The 21,756-nt window shown below is 42.7% G+C and overlaps 1 protein-coding gene across 3 annotated transcripts in view; it reads left to right on the top strand.

Annotated features, from left to right (window-relative positions):
• LOC135559511 (spectrin beta chain, non-erythrocytic 4-like) overlaps positions 1–21,756 on the top strand; it is a 50,379-nt gene that overhangs the window by 19,260 nt on the left and 9,363 nt on the right. For all 3 annotated transcript variants that reach the window (XM_065024620.1, XM_065024621.1, XM_029673053.2), the window contains exon 16: positions 1,154–1,300. In XM_065024620.1, coding sequence (XP_064880692.1) covers positions 1,154–1,300 — 147 coding nt within the window. The remainder of the gene's footprint in view (positions 1–1,153; positions 1,301–21,756) is intronic.

Here is a 21,756-nt window from a genome sequence, read left to right on the forward strand (position 1 = left end):
CCCTTGACACTATCAAACGCCGGCCCCCCTCCCGCATCTAATCCCTCCTTCCTCCCTCCCTCTAGGGTTCATGGGGACGGGCAAACCTGCTCCTGGAGCCTGCGAGTTTATTGTTTTGGGGAGATTTTTCATTTCTCCATTTCTCATTCTCTCTCACTTGTCAGTGGTCCGCCTCCTTCTCGTCTATCTCCCTCTCTCTGGGTTGAACACACCAGCCAGAGCAACGCGCCACGGCAACGCAGCAGCAGAGGGGCTAGTGCAGCCTCAACGTCATCTTATCTGGGGGTTTTTTGGGGGGGGGGGGAGCAGCTTTGCCTTGCTGCTTGTTTGTTTTGATTCCTGCAGCATCTCTCTTTGACTGTGGGGATTTGTGCTTTATTCCTACCTGGACGGGCAGGTCGAGGATGTGGATACGTACCGCCACCCATCACAACTCTATGAGTCGTTCCCGTTAAACGCTGCCTGCCGGTAAATGGAACCGATTTCCCGTTAAATCTCAGGGGACTAGCAGTCGAGGACGAGAGAGACTAGTTCAGAGGATGGGGGTGGAAATATGTGGGTGGCAGGCAGGCGATGGAGATATTGCTTGTACTGATGATGTTGAATGGGCAGGGATATTTGCAAGTCCTTTTGTATGTTTGGCCCTAAATGTAATGGTTAGCTTGCTTTTATAACTAATGTGCCAATGGATTATGTGCTTGTGTTGACGTGTGCTTATGTGTGTTCTGTGTACATGTGAAGGAATTGCTGTTACCATGTGTATGCTTGTGTGTACAACACGTGTGTCTGCATTCATGTGTCTGCCGTATGTGTTTAATATGCATGTGCTTGACCTCGTGTGTGTGTGTGTGTGTGTGTCTCTGTGTTCATGTGTTTTGGATGATTGCTTTTCTATTATTTCCATGGGTGTTCATTTTTGTTTGCATTTATCTCTTAGGTTTTCACATGACTATGGTCATATGTTCAGCCTGAATACGTCTCTGTTTGTGCTTGTACAGGTATTGTGTGTGTGTGTGTGTCTCTTATGTATGTGTGCATCTATGCTACTCTGCATCCATCTGTTAGTAGCCTACATTGTCCAACTAGATGACAGTACAAATGCATTGAGTGGCATGATCACCCTGTACTGACAGCTCTGTCCCTTGTCCCTCAGCTTGGAGACTGGGTGGCAGAGAAGATGCTCATGGCTCGTGACACGTCCCGCGATGAGACGCAGAAGCTGCACAAGAAGTGGCTGAAGCACCAGGCTTTCATGGCCGAGCTGGCCCAGAACAAGGAGTGGCTGGAGAAGATCGAGAGGGTGAGTACACTACCGCTGGGGCTCCACACAGAGGCTGGGGGTGGGTATCTACCATGAGCTGATGCTCAGGAATGGGGAAGGGGAGACTGAGCTGGCTGCTCTGTTGGGGGTGGCAGAGTTTTGGGTGTGTGGTTGGGGATGGGGAGGGGGAGACTGAGCTGGCTGCTCTGTTGGGGGTGGCAGAGTTTTGGGTGTGTGGTTGGGGATGGGGAGGGGGAGACTGAGCTGGCTGCTCTGTTGGGGGTGGCAGAGTTTTGGGTGTGTGGTTGGGGATGGGGAGGGTGAGTTGGTGTCAACTCATTCTTTACTACGTCTTTTGTTTTGTAGGTTAGAAATACAAAGTTCCTTGTTACAATGTGATCAGACCAGCATACTGTATATACTGTATATAAATCAACTAACAATAGTACCTGCAATATTTGTGGTTCATAACAATTTTTATATGCTCTTATATGATTTATTTAGCTATTCATGATTTCTAAGCCTGTTTGGAGTGTGACACAGAAAACACGCATAAACTGGCCGAGAATTGTCATTTGGTTTACCGTTAGTTGAATAAAAGCACAATCACGGGCACTGCGAGTGGATGGTTGAATGTCAGTGAATCGTCTCTAAGAGCTCTGGTGAAACCAGAGATTCCCTGATGTGCCTATGAGCTCACCACGAACAGCTTTGCCTGAAATCTCCACTGGTCACATCACCACATCATATCTATGGGCCCTGCCTGCCCTATCAGATTGATACAAACTGTAACATCAGTGGGATAATTGCTTTAGGCAAGTAACACAAGGACACCCACTGGCTCGGTTGTGGCTCATTGTACCCTGTTATATCCAGCCTATTCCTCCTAACCGGAACAGGGCTGCACTAGGTGCACATGAAGTTGAGTGGGAAAGCGAGCGTTTTCACTGAACACTGTCAGTATGGGAACGTGGAGGCCATTTAGGCCTAAGTATATACAGAAGTTTAATGCAGTGGCGTCATCCAGGCTGAGTCTAAGGGGTACGATCCATTATAGATACAAAATTCAGGTCATCTGCGTAGATAGATACTGGAGTGGTATTGGAAAGTGCTTACTGCAGCTACTGTACAAGGGAACGATTGCTTGGAGGCGCGCCCATGGGCATGCCGATAAGCTCAGGAGAATAATTAGAAGAATGTTATCTGCATATAGCTCCTCTTACAGTAAATTATTTCTAGGTACAGTATGATAAGCCACATGTCCTCCCAGTGATGCTGTGTACCCAAACAGAAACACAGTTTTCTCCCCCAGGGCCCCCGGCATAACGTTGGTGGGAAAAACAGAATAAACATGTTGCGACAGACACCCTAAACACACCGTAGCATAGCCCTACTGTGTGTATGTGTCTCATCTGAAGCCATGCCAACTGGTGACCTGCTCTGTGTGTTTGTGTGAGAGAGTATGGGGGTTGCCTGATATCTGTCAAATCTGAAAATGATTGAAAATATATTTACACTACATTTGGAAAGTATTCAGAGCCCTTGACTTTTTCACATTTTGTTACATCACAGCCTTATTCTAAAAGGGATTAAATCCACATCAATCTACACACATAACAAAGCGAAGACAGTTAAATATTATTTTTTTTTTGCAAATTTAAGTATTCAGACCTTTTTCTATAGGACTCGAAATTGAGCTCAGGTGCATCCTGTTTCCATTGATCATCCTTGAGGTGGTTCTACAACTTGATTGGAGTCCGCATGTGGTAAATTCAATTGATTGTACATGATTTGGCACATATGTCTACATAAGGTCCCACCATTGACTGCGCATGTCAGAGCAAAATCCAAACCATGAGGTCGAAGGAATTGTTCGTAGAGCTCTGAGACTGGATTGTGTCGAGGTACAGATCTGGGGAAGGGTACCAAAAAAATTCCTGCAGTATTGAAGTCCCCAATAACACAGTGGCCTCCATCATTCTTAAATGGAAGAATTTTGGAACCACCAATACGCTTCCTAGAGCTGCCGCCCGGCCAAACTGAGCAATCGGGGGAGAAGGACCTTGGTCAGGGAGGTGACCAAGAACCCGATGGTCACTGACAGAGCTCCAGAGTTCCTCTGTGAAGATGGAGGAACTTTCCAGAAGGACAACCATCTCTGCAGCACTCCACCAATCAGGCCTTTATGGTAGAGTGGCCAGACGGAAGCCACTCCTCAGTAAAAGGTACGACAGCCCACTTGGAGTTTGCCAAAAGCCACCCAACGGTCTCTCAGACCATGAGAAACAAGATTCTCTGGTCTGATGAAACCAAGATTGAAATCTTTGGCCTGAATTGCAAGCGTCACACCTGGAGGAAACCTGGCACCATCTCTACAGTGAAGCATGGTGGTGGCAGCAGCATGCTGTGGGGATGTTTTTCAACGGCAGGGACTGGGAGACTAGTCAGGATTTAGGGAAAGATTAACGGAGCAAAATACAGAGAGATCCTTGATGAAAACCTGCTCCAGTGCGCCCAGGACCTCAAACTAGGGCGAAGGTTCACCTTCCAAAGGGATCATGACTGTAAGCACACAGCCAAGACAACGCAGGAGTGGCTTCAGGGCAATGTCCATGAGTTGCCCAGCCAGAGCCCGGACTGGAACCCGATCGAACAACTCTGGAGAGACCTGAAAATTGCTATGCAGTGATGTTCCCCAACCAACCTGACAGAGCATGAGAGGATCTGCTGAGACGAATGGGAGAGTCTCCCCAAATACAGGTGTGCCAAGCTTGTAGCATCATACCCAAGAAGACCCGAGGCTGTAATCGCTGCCAAAGGTGCTTCAACAAAGTACTGAGGAAAGGGTCTGAATACTTATGTAAATGTATTCGTCTAAAAACCTGTTTTCACTTTGTCATTATAGGGTATTGTGTGTAGATTGATTAGAGAAAAGTCAAGGGGTCTGAATACTTTCAGAATGCACTGTATATTATGGAGTAATCTAGCTTGGAATCCAGACATGTGTAGAACCACAGAGGTTCATGAATATCTCTTTGCTTGACAAATTCAAACACAGATCAACTCGAGACATTGAGTTTTATCTCTGTTCACGATTCAGGATAATGACCATGGTTTTGTTCTCAGATTGAGACATGAATATCAGATATGCCTTAGAAAGATCTTAGTATTTTAGAAATAATAGCCTTTATTCCGATATATATATTTTTAAACCTACACTGCATGGCTTATATTAATACTGTAGGCTATACCATAATATTGAATAGCAGTGGAGAGGTTTTGCATTTGGCATTCATGATGTTTTTCATGGATGTGAACTTTCTATTGTACTTGCACAGCAGACATTTGTCTATAAAACCATATCAGAATAGGTTATAATACTGTCTGTTTTCGCCGGTATTCTGTCTCATATATTTTACTCATCTGTGTTGATACACTCTGACCTGCCTATAGATTTCCCTCTGTAACGGCAGCACTGAGATCGCCGTAGGCGAACGTAGCCCTCTGTAAAGGGCAAGTTGGTGGTCTTACGTGGGTGCAAGAATCCATTTCATATAGCCAATGTTAAGACTACCCAAGGGGACAGGCCTAGCAAGCTGTAGCTGTGATAAATCTGTTGGGGCGGCGCTAGTGTTTACAACCCAATGGGTTTGAGGATAGGATAAAGTAATCCCTCTCACCCCCCCTCCCCCTGAAAAGATTTAGATGCACTACTGTTCCACTGGAGGTCATAAGGTGAATGCACCAATTTGTAAGTCGCTCTGGATAAGAGCGTCTGCTAAATGACTTAAATGTTAAATGTTTGAGTTAGGGTAGTCCTGGGAAACATTATTTCCCCCCTCCTGGATTTTCAAGAGCTGTGCTCTCTATCGAACATTTTACCCAAAGCAAATTGGTTATATATGAAAGGGTCTAGGACTGTCTCCAAGGTTTTAAGTAAATGAAGTCTCTGCCTATATAGCAGCTAGAATCTCTGGTGTTACTGAACCTACCAGCCTTCTGATGCAGGTGACCCTCTTACCCTGTGACTGTCACTGTTCTAAGGTGGTAGACATTTTTACGTGGTGGATTCCCCGACGTCACATGCCCGCAGCTGTTGGAAGGTGCAACTTTGCCGGATACGGACATGCGGCCGCGCTTGCAGTGGTTGCCAGGCAACTGCCTGTCCCCTCCCGGCGTACCTCATGTGTGAAGGTAATTTGTCCAGCAGGAAGTGACGTATTAAAGGGCTAGTGTGAAGAGTACCAGAAAATGTATGACTTCACTGATAAAGAATGAAAATGTATGCCCTCACTACTGTAATTACAGGGATCCGATGCAGGTGAGACGGCTAGTTGGCTACCCCTTAGTTGCTGGGTCTGTAGATGGCATCTACAGCTAGGGTTCTTGTTTCTAAATGGAAAGTCACACCCATGTCCACATCCACCTTGATATTCTGAAAATCAATACAACGTAGTTGATGGACATTTTTGTTACACGATGTTCAATGTGATAACGACCCGGTGTCTTTGGGTGCCGAACCTAATTTTGGAAGTGTAGAATTGAACATGCTTCAGGTGGGATTGTAATCATTGGATCTAGTGCTTGTCCCTGCAGTATGTAGAAGTTGTTACAAATTGGGCCTACCGCTGTTTCTCTCAATGCTATTGTTACCCAAAGCCCAATGGGCTCTTATTTCCCCTTCCCCCTCGCTTTTCAGATAATTAATTGGCCTCATATCTACAATAAGTATGTGAATCTCACCCTTCTATTCTCTAGACCCCTCACTATTATTATAATAGGGATCTCCTGGATGAAGGTGACTCTCTCTCTCTCTTTTGTTTCAGAGTGTATGTGTGTACATCGTGTGTGTGTGTGTTCAGGGTTATATATTATGAAAAGCATTCAGCATTATCAGCAGCGACCCTGACACTCCATTAATAGTGATGCCATAACAACATAATCACTGCCTTTTATAGTTGCAACTCCATCTGTTAGGTCCTTGGCATCCCACGACTCGTATCGTACACACACACACACACACACACACTTTCCTTAACCCCTTTGGGAGTAGAGTTTGACCCCTGTGTTTTTGCAGGCCCTGCAATATACAGTGGGGGAAAAAGTATTTAGCCAGCCACCAATTGTGCAAGTTCTCCCACTTAAAAAGATGAGAGGCCTGTAATTGTCATCATAGGTACACTTCAACTATGACAAACAAAATTAGAAAAAGAAATCCAGAAAATCACATTGTAGAATTTCTAATGAATTTATTTGCAAATTATGGTGGAAAATAAGTATTTGGTCAATAACAAAAGTTTATCTCAATACTTTGTTATATACCCTTTATTGGCAATGATAGAGGTCAAATGTTTTCTGTAAGTCTTCACAAGGTTTTCACACACTGTTGCTGGTATTTTGGCCCATTCCTCCATGCAGATCTCCTCTAGAGCAGTGATGTTTTGGGGCTGTTGCTGGGCAACACGGACTTTCATCTCCCTCCAAAGATTTTTTAATGGGGTTGAGATCTGGAGACTCCAGGACCTTGAAATGCTTCTTACAAAGCCACTCCTTCGTTGCCCGGGCGGTGTGTTTGGGATCATTGTCATGCTGAAAGACCCAGCCACGTTTCATCTTCAATGCCCTTGCTGATGGAAGGAGGTTTTCACTCAAAATCTCACGATACATGGCCCCATTCATTCTTTCCTTTACACGGATCAGTCGTCCTGGTCCATTTGCAGAAAAACAGCCCCAAAGCATGATGTTTCCACCCCCATGCTTCACAGTAGGTATGGTGTTCTTTGGATGCAACTCAGCATTCTTTGTCCTCCAAACACGACGAGTTGAGTTTTTACCAAAAAGTTATATTTTGGTTTCATCTGACCGTGTGGGAGAATGTCAATCTTCTTCTGGATCATCCAAATGCTCTCTATCAAACTCCCAGCTCTCTGCAGGTCATTCACTCACCGTTCTTGTGATCATTTTGACCCCACGGGGTGAGATCTTGCGTGGAGCCCCAGATCAAGGGAGATTATCAGTGGTGTTGTATGTCTTCCATTTCCTAATAATTGCTCCCACAGTTGATTTCTTCAAACCAAGCTGCTTACCTATTCCAGATTCAGTCTTCCCAGCCTGGTGCAGGTCTACAATTTTGTTTCTGGTGTCCTTTGACAGCTCTTTGGTCTTGGCCATAGTGGAGTTTGGAGTGTGACTGTTTGAGGTTGGACAGGTGTCTTTTATACTGATAACAAGTTCAAACAGGTGCCATGAATACAGGTAACGAGTGGAGGACAGAGGAGCCTCTTAAAGAAGAAGTTACAGGTCTGTGAGAGCCAGAAATCTTTCTTGTTTGTAGGTGACCAAATACTTATTTTCAACCATAATTTGCAAATAAATTCATTAAAAATCCTACAATGTGATTTTCTGGATTTTTTTTTCTTCTCATTTTGTCTGTCATAAAGTTAAGTTGAAGTGTACCTATGATGAAAATTACAGGCCTCATCTTTTTAAGTGGGATAACTTGCACAATTGGTGGCTGACTAAATACTTTTTTGCCCCACTGTATGGGGCGTGTGAGCCGAGAGGGCGAGTGAGCAGAGAGAGAACAGTCAGAGCTTCCTAGACGACAGGACATGGTAGGAATGTAGAGGGAGGCAGACAATTATGTCATACAGTTCCATGTTCAACCGTGTCAGGACATTGCTAATACCTAGCAATCAGTGTCCTCTTAATGGTTAGTGGAACATTGCTGTTAACACCGGTTCTTCACAATATCTTGGCAACATTTTTGCTTTTCTTAATTAATACAAGATACTGTGCTATAATATTATGGAAGGCCAAGTACATCATGAAGACTTGTAAAGTTGACCCAATGGCATTATTTGAATGGTGAGGAGGCAATCATGTAGATCAGATTGAGGCCTTTTATTTGCAAGTGAAGATTTAGCCACTGAACACCATATAAAAAAATAATTAACTGGACACAAGGAACATAAATCAAATCAAATCAAACCGTATCATAAAGCATGCACTGGAACGCGCCCATTCGCCCATCAATTCTCAGACCAGGAAATGAACAGAACCCTCTTCAATCGACGAGAAAACCCAAGGTAATAATTTACATTTCTTTAGATTAACCTTAGCGTATCATTTGTCAAACATGCTCACATTGTATTTATACTTTATACATAAAGGGCACTATTTTGACAAACCTAAAGTAATGGTACATCTTAGCGCTGCTTTATAGGTTTGGGGTGTGTCAGAAATATTTCGGACATTTTCACAAGCAGAATTATGGGCGCATTAGCTGGCGGTGTCGCAAAAGGGTTGCGTTTTGATGAATGAATTAAGCGTCGACAGTTTGGCCTCTCAATGGCCTATCAGAGCGTTGTCATCAACTCCAATTCGAATGTTAGTCCGTTATAGCCTAGTTCAATAGCCTGCCCAATATTTGTTATATATATATATATATATTTGTACCCCTTTTTCTCCCCAATTTCGTGGTATCCAATTGTTGTAGTAGCTACTATCTTGTCTCATCGCTACAACTCCCGTACGGGCTCGGGAGAGACGAAGGTTGAAAGTCATGCGTCCTCCGATACACAACCCAACCAAGCCTCACTGCTTCTTAACACAGCATGCATCCAACCCGGAAGCCAGCCGCACCAATGCGCCGGAGGAAACACCGTGCGCCAGAGGAAACACCGTGCACCTGGCCACCTTGGTTAGCGCACACTGCGCCCAGCCCGCCACAGGAGTCGCTGGTGCGCGATGAGACAAGGACACCCCTACTGACCAAGCCCTCCCTAACCCGGGCGACGCAGACCTCCCGGTCGCGGCCGGTTACGACAGAGCCTGGGCGCGAACCCCGGGACTCTGATGGCACAGCTAGCGCTGCAGTACAGCGCCCTTAACCACTGCGCCACCCGGGAGGCCCCATTTGTTATATTTTTTACATGTTTGCAGTCTACATTATTCTAATTGCATTGCTTTAATATGGAAATACATTGTTAAACACAGTTGTGCGACTATAGTATGTGTTGGTTGAAACTCAATGTTAAATTCAAATCTCCCAACCAACATGTGTATGCCAATATGACACCAATGTTGATGAAAATTTGCAAATCAACTTCATTGGAGGTACGCAACACTATCTCCACCTCTCGTCATGATCCGAGAACTACTATAACAGATTTTTGACAGGGTCATAAGCATTAGGATTGTCAGACCATGTTTTCCCCAAACCTAGCTCAAATTCTAGACATCGGATTAAAACGAGGCGACATAGTCCATAAGGTGACCATTAGACTTAGATCCATTTGGATTGAAAACGTTTTTAGGTGCAACAGTTTTGATTCAATTCACAATTTAGTGCTCTCACGTGCACATTTCTGCCCAATATAAACCAATGATGTGCTACCTTTTTTTTATAGCATTTCTGACAATGCTAACATCTTTCCTGCTGAATCTGAATTCTAAAACCGGGTGCAACTCGTTTTCTATGCAACAGTAGCAGCTAGCTAGTATAAGGCTAACAGCTGTAGCTAGCTAACTAACGCCGGGTTGGATGAGAAGCAAAAGGAAGGTAGCTAGCAAGCTAGGTATATTGTGCTATGGGAGGTTTTTCACATGGTTGAAGTCCAAATCAAATCAAATTTTATTAGTCACATATTTAGCAGATGTAATTGCGGGTGTAGTAAAATGTGTAAACTGCTGACCTGGACAGTTGTGTGTAACCAGAGCACAAACAAATAAACTATTGATTATCCTTGGATGCTATCATAGGCAGTTAGATACACTGAACTTGGGGAAACCGCCACGCTGCTAATTTATAATGCATGTGCACACCAGAACAGACGCATGACTGTTAGAAGATCCAAATTCTATTCCTTACCTTATGCATTAATGTCAATGCAATTTTCTTTTCGTCATTTTAATCCACATTTGCAAGTGTCAAGTTCATTTTCACTGTGTACCCGAAAACCTGAAGTCGCCTACCACAAGTTAAAAGTAGCACGGGTGCGGGTTGCACATAATGATCATTGTTTGCTTGCGAGACCTGTGTGCAGTCAAAAGAAAATGCCACGCTTGCTAACTCAGTTAGCTATGTGATCAAATGAAATTGTTTTAGACTTGTTTTTCAACAAGCTAGAGAAATAAACATTCACTCAGTACTGAGTGAAAGAACAGAGACATTGCATTATTGTGAGACCACCTCTAAGAGTATGAATTAGGCTGTTTGAGAAGGTTTGAATCCTAAGCAACCTGCCTACACATCATTGGAAGTACAACAGACCAACATACAGTGCCTTCAGAAAGTATTCACACACCTTTACTTTTTCCACATTTTGTTGTGTTACAACCTGAATTTAAAATGGATTCAATTGAGATGTTGTGTCACTGGCATTAGACATAATGCCCCATAATGTCAAAGTGGAATGATGTTTTTAGACACTTTTACACATTCATTCAAAATTAAAAGCTGAAATGTCTTGAGTCAATTAGTATTTAAGCCCTTTGTTATGGCAAGCCTAAATAAGTCCAGGAGTAAAAATGTGCTTATCAAGTCACATAATAAGTATGCAATAATAATGTTTAACATGATTTTTAAATGACTACCTCATCTCTTTACCCCACACATACTGTACAATTATCTGTATGGTCCCTCAGTCAAGTAATGCATTTCAAACTCCGACTCAACCACAAAGACCAGGGAGGTTTTCCAATGCCTTGCAAAGAAGATAACCTATTTGTGGGAGAGTAAAAAGCAGGCACTGAATATCCCTTTGAGCATGGTGAAGTTATGAATGATTATTTGGATGGTGTATCAATACACCCAGTCACTACAAAGATAAAGGCTTCCTTCCTAACTCAGTTCCCGGAGAGGAAGGAAACTGCTTAGGGATTTCACCATGAGGCCAATGGGGACTTTAAAACAGTTTAATGGATGTGATAGGAAAAAACTAAGGATAGATCAACAACATTGTAGTTACTCCACAATACTAGCCCAAATAACAGAGTAAAAAGAAGGAAGCCTGTACAGAATACAAATATTCCAAACATGCATTCGGTTTTCAATAAGGCATTAAAGTAAAATTGCAAAATATGTGGCAAAGAAATTTACTTTATGTACTGAATACAAACTGTTATGTTTTGGCATGGGTCCCCAGATCCTCAAAGTTCTACAGCTGCACCATCGAGAGCATGGTTGCATCACCGCCTGGTATGGCAACTGCTCGACATCTGACTGTAAGGCACTACAGAGGGTAGTGTGTACGGCCCAGTACATCACTGTGACCAAGCTTCCTGACATCCAGGACCTACAGTATATACTAGGCAGTGTCAGAGGGAGGCCAAAAACATTGTCAAGGACTCCAGTCACCCAAGTCATAGACTCTTCTCTCTGCTACCGCACGGCAAGCGGTAAAGGAGTGCCAAGTCTAGGACCAAAAGGCTCCTTAACAGCTTCTACCCCCAAGCCATAAGACTGCTGAACAACAATGAATAAAATGGCCACCCGGGCTATTAACATTGACCCCTTCCTCCCCCCACTCGCTGTTCATTATCAATGCATAGTCACTTTACAAATAACCTCGACTAACCTGTACCTCCACACATTGACTCGGTACCGGTACCCACTGTATATAGCCTCGTTATTGTTATGTAATTTTCTTGTGTTACTTTTTGAGTAGATACATTTTTTTTTACTTTAGTTTATTTAGTAAATATTTTCTTAACTCTATTTCTTGAACTGTATGATTGGTTACAGTAAGGTTGTATTCACGGTAAGGTTGTATTCGGCGCATGTGACCAATACAATTTCATTTGATTTATGTTAGTGGCAAATCCAACACATCACTGAGTACCACTCTTCATATTCTCAAGCATGGTGGTGGCTGCATCATGTTATGAGTATGCTTGGGAGTGTTTGTTTTTAGGATAAAAACAAAATTAATAGAGCTAAGCACATGTAAAATCCTAGAGGAAAACCTGGTTCAGTCTGCTTTCCAACAGAAACTGGAAGACAAATTCACCTTTCAATAGGACAATAACTTAAAACACAAGGCCAAATGTGACCGACAGGCTGGATTCGGTCTTTGAAATTGTGTTTTTTTACATTGGATGAAAGTAGAGACTCAGAGCAAGAAAATGGTATATCATACACTACAGTTGAGGAACAATGGGAAAGTAATTCTGCTTGGAAAGTTGATAAACTTGTAACTTCACTTTTGAGAAAATGGATGTTGAATGTTTTGGTACCCACTGGAGAGCTCTTCTTTGTCAACACCCATTCAACATTGTTCACACCCTTTTAAGATTTAGCCCCACCCATCTCTTTAAGGATTCATACTGTATGTGAGGCTATGTACTAAACAACCAAAGATTTACTACGGGTGTGTTCATAAAATTAATCTGGAGTGCAGGGGGTGCTCGTCGTAAACTCAGCGTCCATTCTTAAATTCAGAGAACGCGCTCTCTGCGTGCACGCTGACACTCTGGCTGAGGAGTAGGGTTGATCCAAGTGTTCTGTCCTAACAGCAGTCAAGCACCCAAGCTAACTGACTAACGCTGGCTAGCTTGCTAGCTACGTCCAAACACAAATGAGAGAACAGCTCACCATTTTACTCGCTCTAACAGAGCTGGTTAGGCAGTTTTTATGTTATCCAGAGCATTGGTGTTTGCAACTGTGCTGCTGGCAACAGTTTAATTACGTTTTTTCCCCCAACATTTACTGACACCGGCTATATTCAACGGGTGTTGAGCGTTCATAAATTAGTCAGTTATTCTGCCCTCTGGCACACTCAGACGAGAGTGCTCTGAAATGAGAAAAGATTGCCAGAGAATTTACCAGCTACCTCCATCGACAATTGACGCAGTGACATCATACATATTCTATTGATATAGTTATTTGCATAGTGGAATCTTTTGTTTAGACATGTAGCTAGCTAGCTAAACAATGAACCATAATCACAACTCATAACGTTACTACCGGAATCTGCAGGTAGCTAACCAACCAGGTTCAATGTTAGCTAGCTAACATTAGACTGTAACTAGCAATTCAAATGGCTCTGAGATATGAATAGTATTACTAAACAGATCATACACGTAACGTTAACTAGCTAGCTATCTAACAGTACACTTTAACTTGAAATTAAAATGACTTTCTGACAAAATCAGAAATGTTTAATATCTGAAAATGTAACTAGCAAGACTATCTTACCTGTATACATGGACGTGTTTTATAGAACAGCCTTCTGTGTGTTCTCTTTACAACTCCGTCTGCATATTTGCAATCAAACGCCATCATTTCCTCCATCTCCTAAGCTATCATATTCTATTTCCACTGATTTTAAAAACTCGGTCCTCCGGAAAGTGGAGAGCAACACTTGCAATTCTACTACGTGATATCTTAAAAAAATAGTTATGTGGGGGGGGATCACGTGACCCTTGAACGAGATGGCCGCATGAACTAAGAGCTCCGCACAAGTAGTTTCCAATTCCTAATCTTACCTCCACTCCAAGTTCAAACTCATTTAGCTTTAGTAAGAAAAAGTCATGGCGGCTACAAAAGGCGACACTACAGGTGACATTTTTACCCGGACTCGAGTATTAGTGACGGAAAAAGCCTCCAAGAAGAAGCTAGCTTCAGAAAAAACTAGCGCCATTAGCCAGGAGCAAGAGAACCCGCTCCCCCCCGAGGCACAACGAATGCCAACCTCGCACTCTGTCGAAGACATCCTTTCTGAGTTGAGATCCCAACGTACAGAACTAAACGCTAAATTAGATGCCATTAACTCTCAGCTCAGTGCGATAGGGGGCAAGGTGACAATCCTGGAAAACGCATTGCCTGACATCAACAACAAGATAACCATAAACGCGGGGCGCCTGGACGAGGCAGAGGGGCGAATCCTATCCATGGAAAACTTATTGACAGATGCCATGGAAACAATAGCATATGCTAAAAAGAAAATCAAGCATCTGGAAGAGAAAACAGAGGACCTGGAAAACAGGGGGCGAAGGAATAATTGTGTTCTATTCAATCTGGGTGAAAAAGAGGGAAACGTGCCACTGATCCGTTACCTGCAAGACAAACTTCCCGAGTGGCTCCACATGTCCACCGACAGGCCTATAGAACTCAAGAGAGCTCACTGAGCACTGAGGCCCCCACCAGCAGCCAGACAACCACCGCGCCCAATCACCATACGTTTCCTGAGATTCACCGACAAGGAACGAGTCCTACAGGCGGCGAAAAACAACACCATCACAGTGGGAAACGCCAAACTCGCTTTACACCAGGACCTGTCAGCTGGAATACGCCGAAAGCGCAGAGAATTTGACGAAGTGAAGAAATACTCCATTGACCGAGGCATCTTCAGGGGATTCAAATACCCAAACGAGCTCAGGATTCTTCACCAAGGTGCCTTGCGACACTTCAAAACTCCCGAAGAGGCAAAACGTTTTTTGAAAGACAATCCTGGCCAATGAGAAACAGACCAATGACTAAATGCGATTAATGCCATTACTAAAGGAGGTAAGACGACATATAGCCGATATCCAGAGACCCACCCCCTAAATGTCATTATAGCCATCCAATTTATATTTATTTTCCTTTAACTGAGAGGGATGGGCTGTATAGCCTAACCTAGGCCTACTAATGTTTCAGCCTACTTTTATTTCCCTGTTTTTTTGTTGCTATTATTACTTGGGGTTCCCTATGTCCCTTGGGGGAGGTATATGTAGGCTGGGCTATTGATTTTATTTTTCTGTGGTCTGGACGAGGGCAACTGTCATTTACTCAATGCGGGGTGGAGAGGATGAGGCATTTCTTTGGTGGGGAGAGGGAGACGTTGTGCGTTGCTAACTGTTCCCGGTTTTTGTTTTATTCGGAACACAGAATTGAGACTGAGCGGGGGGGTAATAGATCCAACGGGATGTGTCGTAACACAGCTGTAATTACTATCCACTTTTACCCAGCGATGACTTGCACTAAAGTTCGATTACTGCTCGATGACGATGACTAGTACCTTAAATCTATTGACATGGAACTGCCATGGTCTAGGGCATGCAATAAAACATTTACATTTTACATTTAAGTCATTTAGCAGACGCTCTTATCCAGAGCGACTTAACGAAAAAAGATACTATGTGCTCTAAAAAAGGAAAAAGCAGACATCGCGCTATTACAAGAGACACACCTCTGTGATCGGACCCATAGCACTTTCAGCTCACGCCTTTGTCCACCTCCGCTTTGACCTCTGCAAAAACATCCCGAGGTCAAAGAGCTGGAAATTCAACACCTCCATGCTATCAAATGACGTGTTCCATACATTGGTAACTACATGGATAGACAACTACACACAAGACAATAAAGATTCTCCTGTTTCTCCGGCCACAATGTGGGACGCTGCTAAAGCCACACTAAGAGGTCATCTAATTGCATATGCTTCCTCTAAGAAAAAAGCAATGGAAGCACACAGGCTAGATCTTGAGAGGGAGCTGGAATGCTGTGAAAAAATACATAAACAATCCCTAGACAGCACCTCCTGGAGTCATCTTAAAGCAGCCAAAGCCCAACTGAATTTGGACTACACTCGGGAGATTAAAAAAAAAGTTTTCTTTACTAAACAGAAATACCATGAGTATAGTAATAGGCCCAGTAGATTGCTTGCTTACCAATTTTAAAAAAATAGCAGTCAGAGCGTACAATCATGGCTATCCGAACAGCAGAGGACGAGGTCACAAAAAATATCAATTTAACTTTTCATGATTTTTACTGCAAACTATATACCTCTGAGAGAAAACACACGGAGGCAGAACTCCACTCTTTCCTAGAGGGAATCTCGCTACCTAAACTATCAGAGACCGATCAAGAAGATCTCAACTCCCCCTTCACTCCTGAGGAGATCCTGGAGGCAATTACATCCATGCCACCTAATAAGTCCCCAGGCCCAGATGGATTCCCCAGAGAGTTCTACAAAGCTTTTTGGCCCCAGCTCAGCCCTATCTTCATGCCAATGCTGGAGGATTTTTGCAAAAACGGAGTTCTCCCAGACTCAATGCACACAGCTCGCATTACAGTGTTGCTAAAAAAGGACAAGAACCCCCTATCCTGCTCGTCCTTCCGGCCCATAAGCTTGTTGGATTTCGACTATAAAATAATTACCAAATTGCTCGCCAAAAGACTAAACACTCTTCTTCCCAAAATAATAAAAGTGGACCAAACTGGATTTATTAGAGACAGATACTCTTCTGATAACATTTGCCGTCTTTTTGATATTATTGATCAAGTAAACGCACAGAAGACCCCTGTCCTGCTGGCTTCACTGGATGCTGAGAAGGCGTTTGACAGGATGGAGTGGAGCTTTCTGTTTTCAGTCTTAGAAAAGTTCAATATGGGCCCAAATTTTATTAAAGGGATCAAATCACTATACTCTCATCCAAATGCCATGGTGACTACTAATGGACTGAACTCTGACAGATTCCCTCTGGAACGGGGCACAAGACAAGGGTGCTCGCTGTCCTCGCTGCTCTACTTGTTGGGGACGGAGCCTCTGGCAGAGCTGATAAGGAGCAATCCAAGTATTATGGGTGTTTCTGCAGGCGGCCTGCAACACAAGATTGCGCTTTACGCGGATGATGTCTTGCTCTACATATTCAACCCTGAGAAATCCCCTCTCATTTTAGACACAATTGCTCAGTATGGCAAGTTTTCAAGTTATAAGATCAATTTGAACAAATCCACTGTCTGCCCTCTCAATATTACACTCACCAGCTCTATGAAGACACTTTGTCCTTTCCAATGGAAAACACAGGGGTTTCAATACCTCGGGATCTTCATAACACCAGATCTGAATAGCCTTTTTAAGGAAAATTATCTTCCACTCCTGGATCTCCCTCCCAATTAACTTAGTAGGAAGAATTAATGTAATCCGTATGAACGTCCTCCCTAGACTGAACTACTTATTTCAGATGCTCCCATGCTATCTCCCAGTTTCCTTCTTCAAAACAACTAACCAAAGCATCACCAAATTTATATGGGGCAATAAAAAACCTAGGATCAAGTTTTCACTCTATCGAAACCTGAATCTAAGGGTGGTCTTGCCCTTGCCTCCCTTCAATTGTACTACTGGTCTGCCCAAATCCGCAACATGCTAACATGGATCACAAACAGACAAGAGTCAACGTGGATTCAGATAGAAGCCCAATCCTGTGGTTCATTGCCCTTAAGCTCAATTATATTAATTAATAACTTTAGTGAAGTGGGCAACATAGCCAAAACCTTTGTGATTTACAGCACCCTACTAGCGTGGAGGGACTGTAAGAAATACCTGGGCATTTCCTCCCAAATATGTTCTCACTCGCCTATAGTAGGCAAACCAGACTTGCCAAAAGCCCTGAGGGATGCCAACTTTAATCTTTGGCATACTCCAGGAATCAGGACCTTTTCAGACCTATTTCATCAGAAAACCACTACACTGAAATCCTTTCAAGAGCTCTGCAGTGAATTCGATGTGCCAAGATCCCATTATTATTTTTTTTAAATATCTTCAAATTAGACATGTAATTTCCTCATTTACCTCCAAGAGGTTTAGAACTCAGTTGAATGAAGTTGAAACCCTTCTTGTCACAGCACAATCCATTAAAGGCAAAAAATCTTACATCTATAGACTCCTTTCTGAGAAAGGAAGCTCCTCCTTTACTCCTTTGAAAATAATCTGGGAAAAGGACCTTGGTCTGGCTATCAGTGATGAGTTATGGGCGGAGGTTTGCGACAGGGTATACTGCTCCTCTACCAGTGTAACAATGAAAGAATCTAATTACACATTTTTGTACAAATTGTATTATACTCCTTTGAGACTCCATAGAATGAAAACAGATATGTCTCCTAACTGTAAAAGATGTACCTCTGAAAGTGGATTCAGATTCTGGCAATCTGTACATACTGCTGCACAGAAAATACTAGAGGTACAGTTTGATATGTCCCCGTGTATCTATCTTCTTAATGCCCAGCAGGACTTTGTTCTTGATCCTGACAGAGAAAATTTGCTTATGACTATTACATACTTTGCTAAGAAATGTATTCTTCTATTGTGGGCCTCTAATATCCCTCCTACATTTAAAATGTGGATTGACCAGATTGTTGACTTTCTTCCTCTTGAAAAGCTCACTTATGACCTCCACAAGAGACAGCCCAAGTTTGATAGACTCTGGTCTCCACTATTCAACTATATTTCAAACTGGACAGAGTGAACGGGGTGACTAGGGAAATGCGCAGATACATGTTGTGTAAGGTACTGTAAAACCTAAAAACGAATTATTGGCCCGTCGTCTCAGCGAATGCTTGAAATAGCTGATAAGAACCTTGATAGTGCTGTTGCAAGTGTTATATGTTTTTTTGTTGTGTTTTTATCTTTAATTTAGTTTTTGAGTACGTGTGCGTATGTATGTGCGTGTGTGTGTATGTATGTATGTATGTATATGTGTGTATGTATGTATGTACGTATGTACAGTATGTATGTATGTATGTATGTATATATATATATATATATGCACCAAGGAAAATAAATAGATTAAGAAAAATACATGTTTTTATTTGACTTTATCATTCATTTTAATTGTATTTTAATTTTTAATTTTTTCAAATGTATTATTTTTTTACTTTTTTTTTTTTTTTTTAGCCTGTCACATCTGTGAATGTGGAATGTGTTTTGTTGGTTGATTGAAAAACAAGAACTTAATAAAACTTTTAAATTGAAAAAAAAAAAAAAAAGTTATGTTAGAAAGGATTGCCTACACATACTGGCCAGCTCATGTTATAGACAGAAGCGTGCTACATGTCAGACCAATCCGAACTGATCTCTCAGGATGTCCTGCACACTCATTATCTCAGCCAATCATGGCTAGCGGGAAGGTTGCTGACTTTTTCCGTGGCTAAACAATCATTAATTTTAACACTTTTATTCATATTTACAGATGGCATACAAGTTTGTTATTAAGGCACATTAAAGTTCACATATTCCAGAAGGCATTTCTGCCCAAAAATGCATTTTGATTAAGAAATGTTTACGTTCAAATGGCGCTCCTGTGAAGTAATGACGCATGACATACGCCTAGTTTCCTGAAACGAGTCACAAATATACACTGGAGTTGCTTACCAAGACGACATTGAATGTTCCTGAGTGGCCTAGTTACAGTTTTTGAATTAATTTGGCATAGAAATCTATGGCAAGACTTGCCATCTAGAAATGATCAACAACCAACTTGACTGGGTTTGAATGATTTTTTAAGAATAATGGGCAAATATTGAACAATCCAGGTGTGCAAAGATTTACCAAAAAAAACATCTGTTATCATTGCCAAATGGGATTCTAATATGTTTTGACTCAGGGGTGTGAATACTTATGTAAATGAGATATTTCTCCCAAAAAAGTAAAACATTTTCACTTTGTCATTATGGGCTATTGTATGTAGAGGGGTGAGAGATAAATCTATTTAATCCGTTTTGAATTCAGGGTTTAACACAACAAAATGTGGACTATGTCCAGGTGTACGAATACTTGCTGAAAGCAATGTAACTACTCTTGTAGGTCAAAGTTGTGTATTGGAAAACCTTGGTAGAGCAGTACACATTGTGAATTGAATTTATTTTTCGGCTTCAGACCAATGCCTACTTCTTCTTTGCACTGATATAGGGGCTACGCCTACTGTAAATTGCAGTCTGGCCTGAAAAGATCGAATTCGAATAAAATGAAACAACTTGTTTTAAATAGACTATCTGTAAATACACTTTCTCTCTCTTTTTTAAACCTTTATTTAACTAGGCAAGTCAGTTAAGAACAAATTCTTATTTTCAATGACGGCCTAGGAACAGTGGGTTAACTGCCTGTTCAGGGGCAGAACAACAGTCAGCTCGGGGATTTGAACTTGCAACCTTCCGGTTATTAGCCCAACGTTCTAACCACTAGGCTACCCTGCCGCCCCATATTAATAAATGTGCTTCCCATAAACCATTTCATAAACCATGTCTGGCTTCATTATAAGGCATGGCCTTAGATCAAAGGACAATCTTCACAAGGCTTGATATTTCCTTCAATACACTCATTGATATATGTTGACTCCTCTTGATGCCTGCTGGCACGTATGGCCATGGTACCCCCAGCATAATCATGTGACTGTGTCTGGTACCCCCAGCATAATCACGTATGGCCATGGTACCCCCAGCATAATCACGTGACTGTGTCTGGTACCCCCAGCATAATCACGTATGGCCATGGTACGCCCAGCATAATCACGTGACTGTGTCTGGTACCCCCAGCATAATCACGTATGGCCATGGTACCCCCAGCATAATCACGTATGGCCATGGTACCCCCAGCATAATCACGTGACTGTGTCTGGTACCCCCAGCATAATCACGTATGGCCATGGTACCCCCAGCATAATCACGTGACTGTGTCTGGTACCCCCAGCATAATCACGTATGGCCATGGTACCCCCAGCATAATCCAGTATGGCCATGGTACCCCCAGCATAATCACGTATGGCCATGGTACCCCCAGCATAATCACGTATGGCCATGGTACCCCCAACATAATCACGTGACTGTGTCTGGTCCTCCCAGGCAGATTTATGCCTTCAGGCCTTCACACATGGAGTAATATTGACACAATAGCTTCCGTGGACACAACCAGCCAAACGCAATGGCCACACTTGATGTAATTATAATTCAATAACAGATGTTTGATATTGCATACATGATCACATAGTGACGATTCTGTTTTTCCTTGCCATCTGTTATTTGTGTGGTCATTATGGTAATTCAAGTTTTCCTGGTCCTTTTGGCTACTGATGAACTTGTTTTGAACATTTGTACTGACAAAGTCTACGAGTTGGGTAGAATACCCTTGCTGCACCTCTCATCCGGTGATCAGGAAAGTAACATATGCATGCTGAGATATTTTGGCCCTGTTGGGAGTGTGTCCCTTCACAGTGCAGCTGGGGTGTGCTTCTCCAAATGAGGACATCCTTTGTGTGGGCAGATCATGAGAAGACGGTGCTGGATCAGAGGGAAGAGGATACTCTACTGACGGTGCAGCCGTTAAGAGCAGCAGCAAAGCAAATGTCCTCCCAACTGGAGTATATACAATAGAGATATTTCTATGCTTTCTTGTTCGGAGCCTTAAGCAGAAGCAAGTACTGTGTTTCAGGGGAACGGGACTGTTTTTAACTGATCACAAAGGGAACTAACTATCTAGCATTTCAAGCCTTCCACATGAAATGCACACTTAACTCCAATCATCGAATTACATTATAGTGGCTTGAAATGCAAATACATTTTTTTTGTGGGGGCGGCCCTATAGGCTCTTTATGGTGCCTTGGGGAAATGGTGAGTTCAGGCAGGCCATCCTTGTTTTATGTCCTTGAGCGTAATATCTGTGAGCTCTGCTGTGCTGACTCACTCAGATCCAGTCCACCCCCACACAACCCACCTCTGACAGAGAGTGAATTACAATGGG

The sequence above is a fragment of the Oncorhynchus nerka genome, linkage group LG11 (genome assembly GCF_034236695.1).
Source record: "Oncorhynchus nerka isolate Pitt River linkage group LG11, Oner_Uvic_2.0, whole genome shotgun sequence".
NCBI classification, from domain to species: Eukaryota; Metazoa; Chordata; class Actinopteri; order Salmoniformes; family Salmonidae; genus Oncorhynchus; species Oncorhynchus nerka.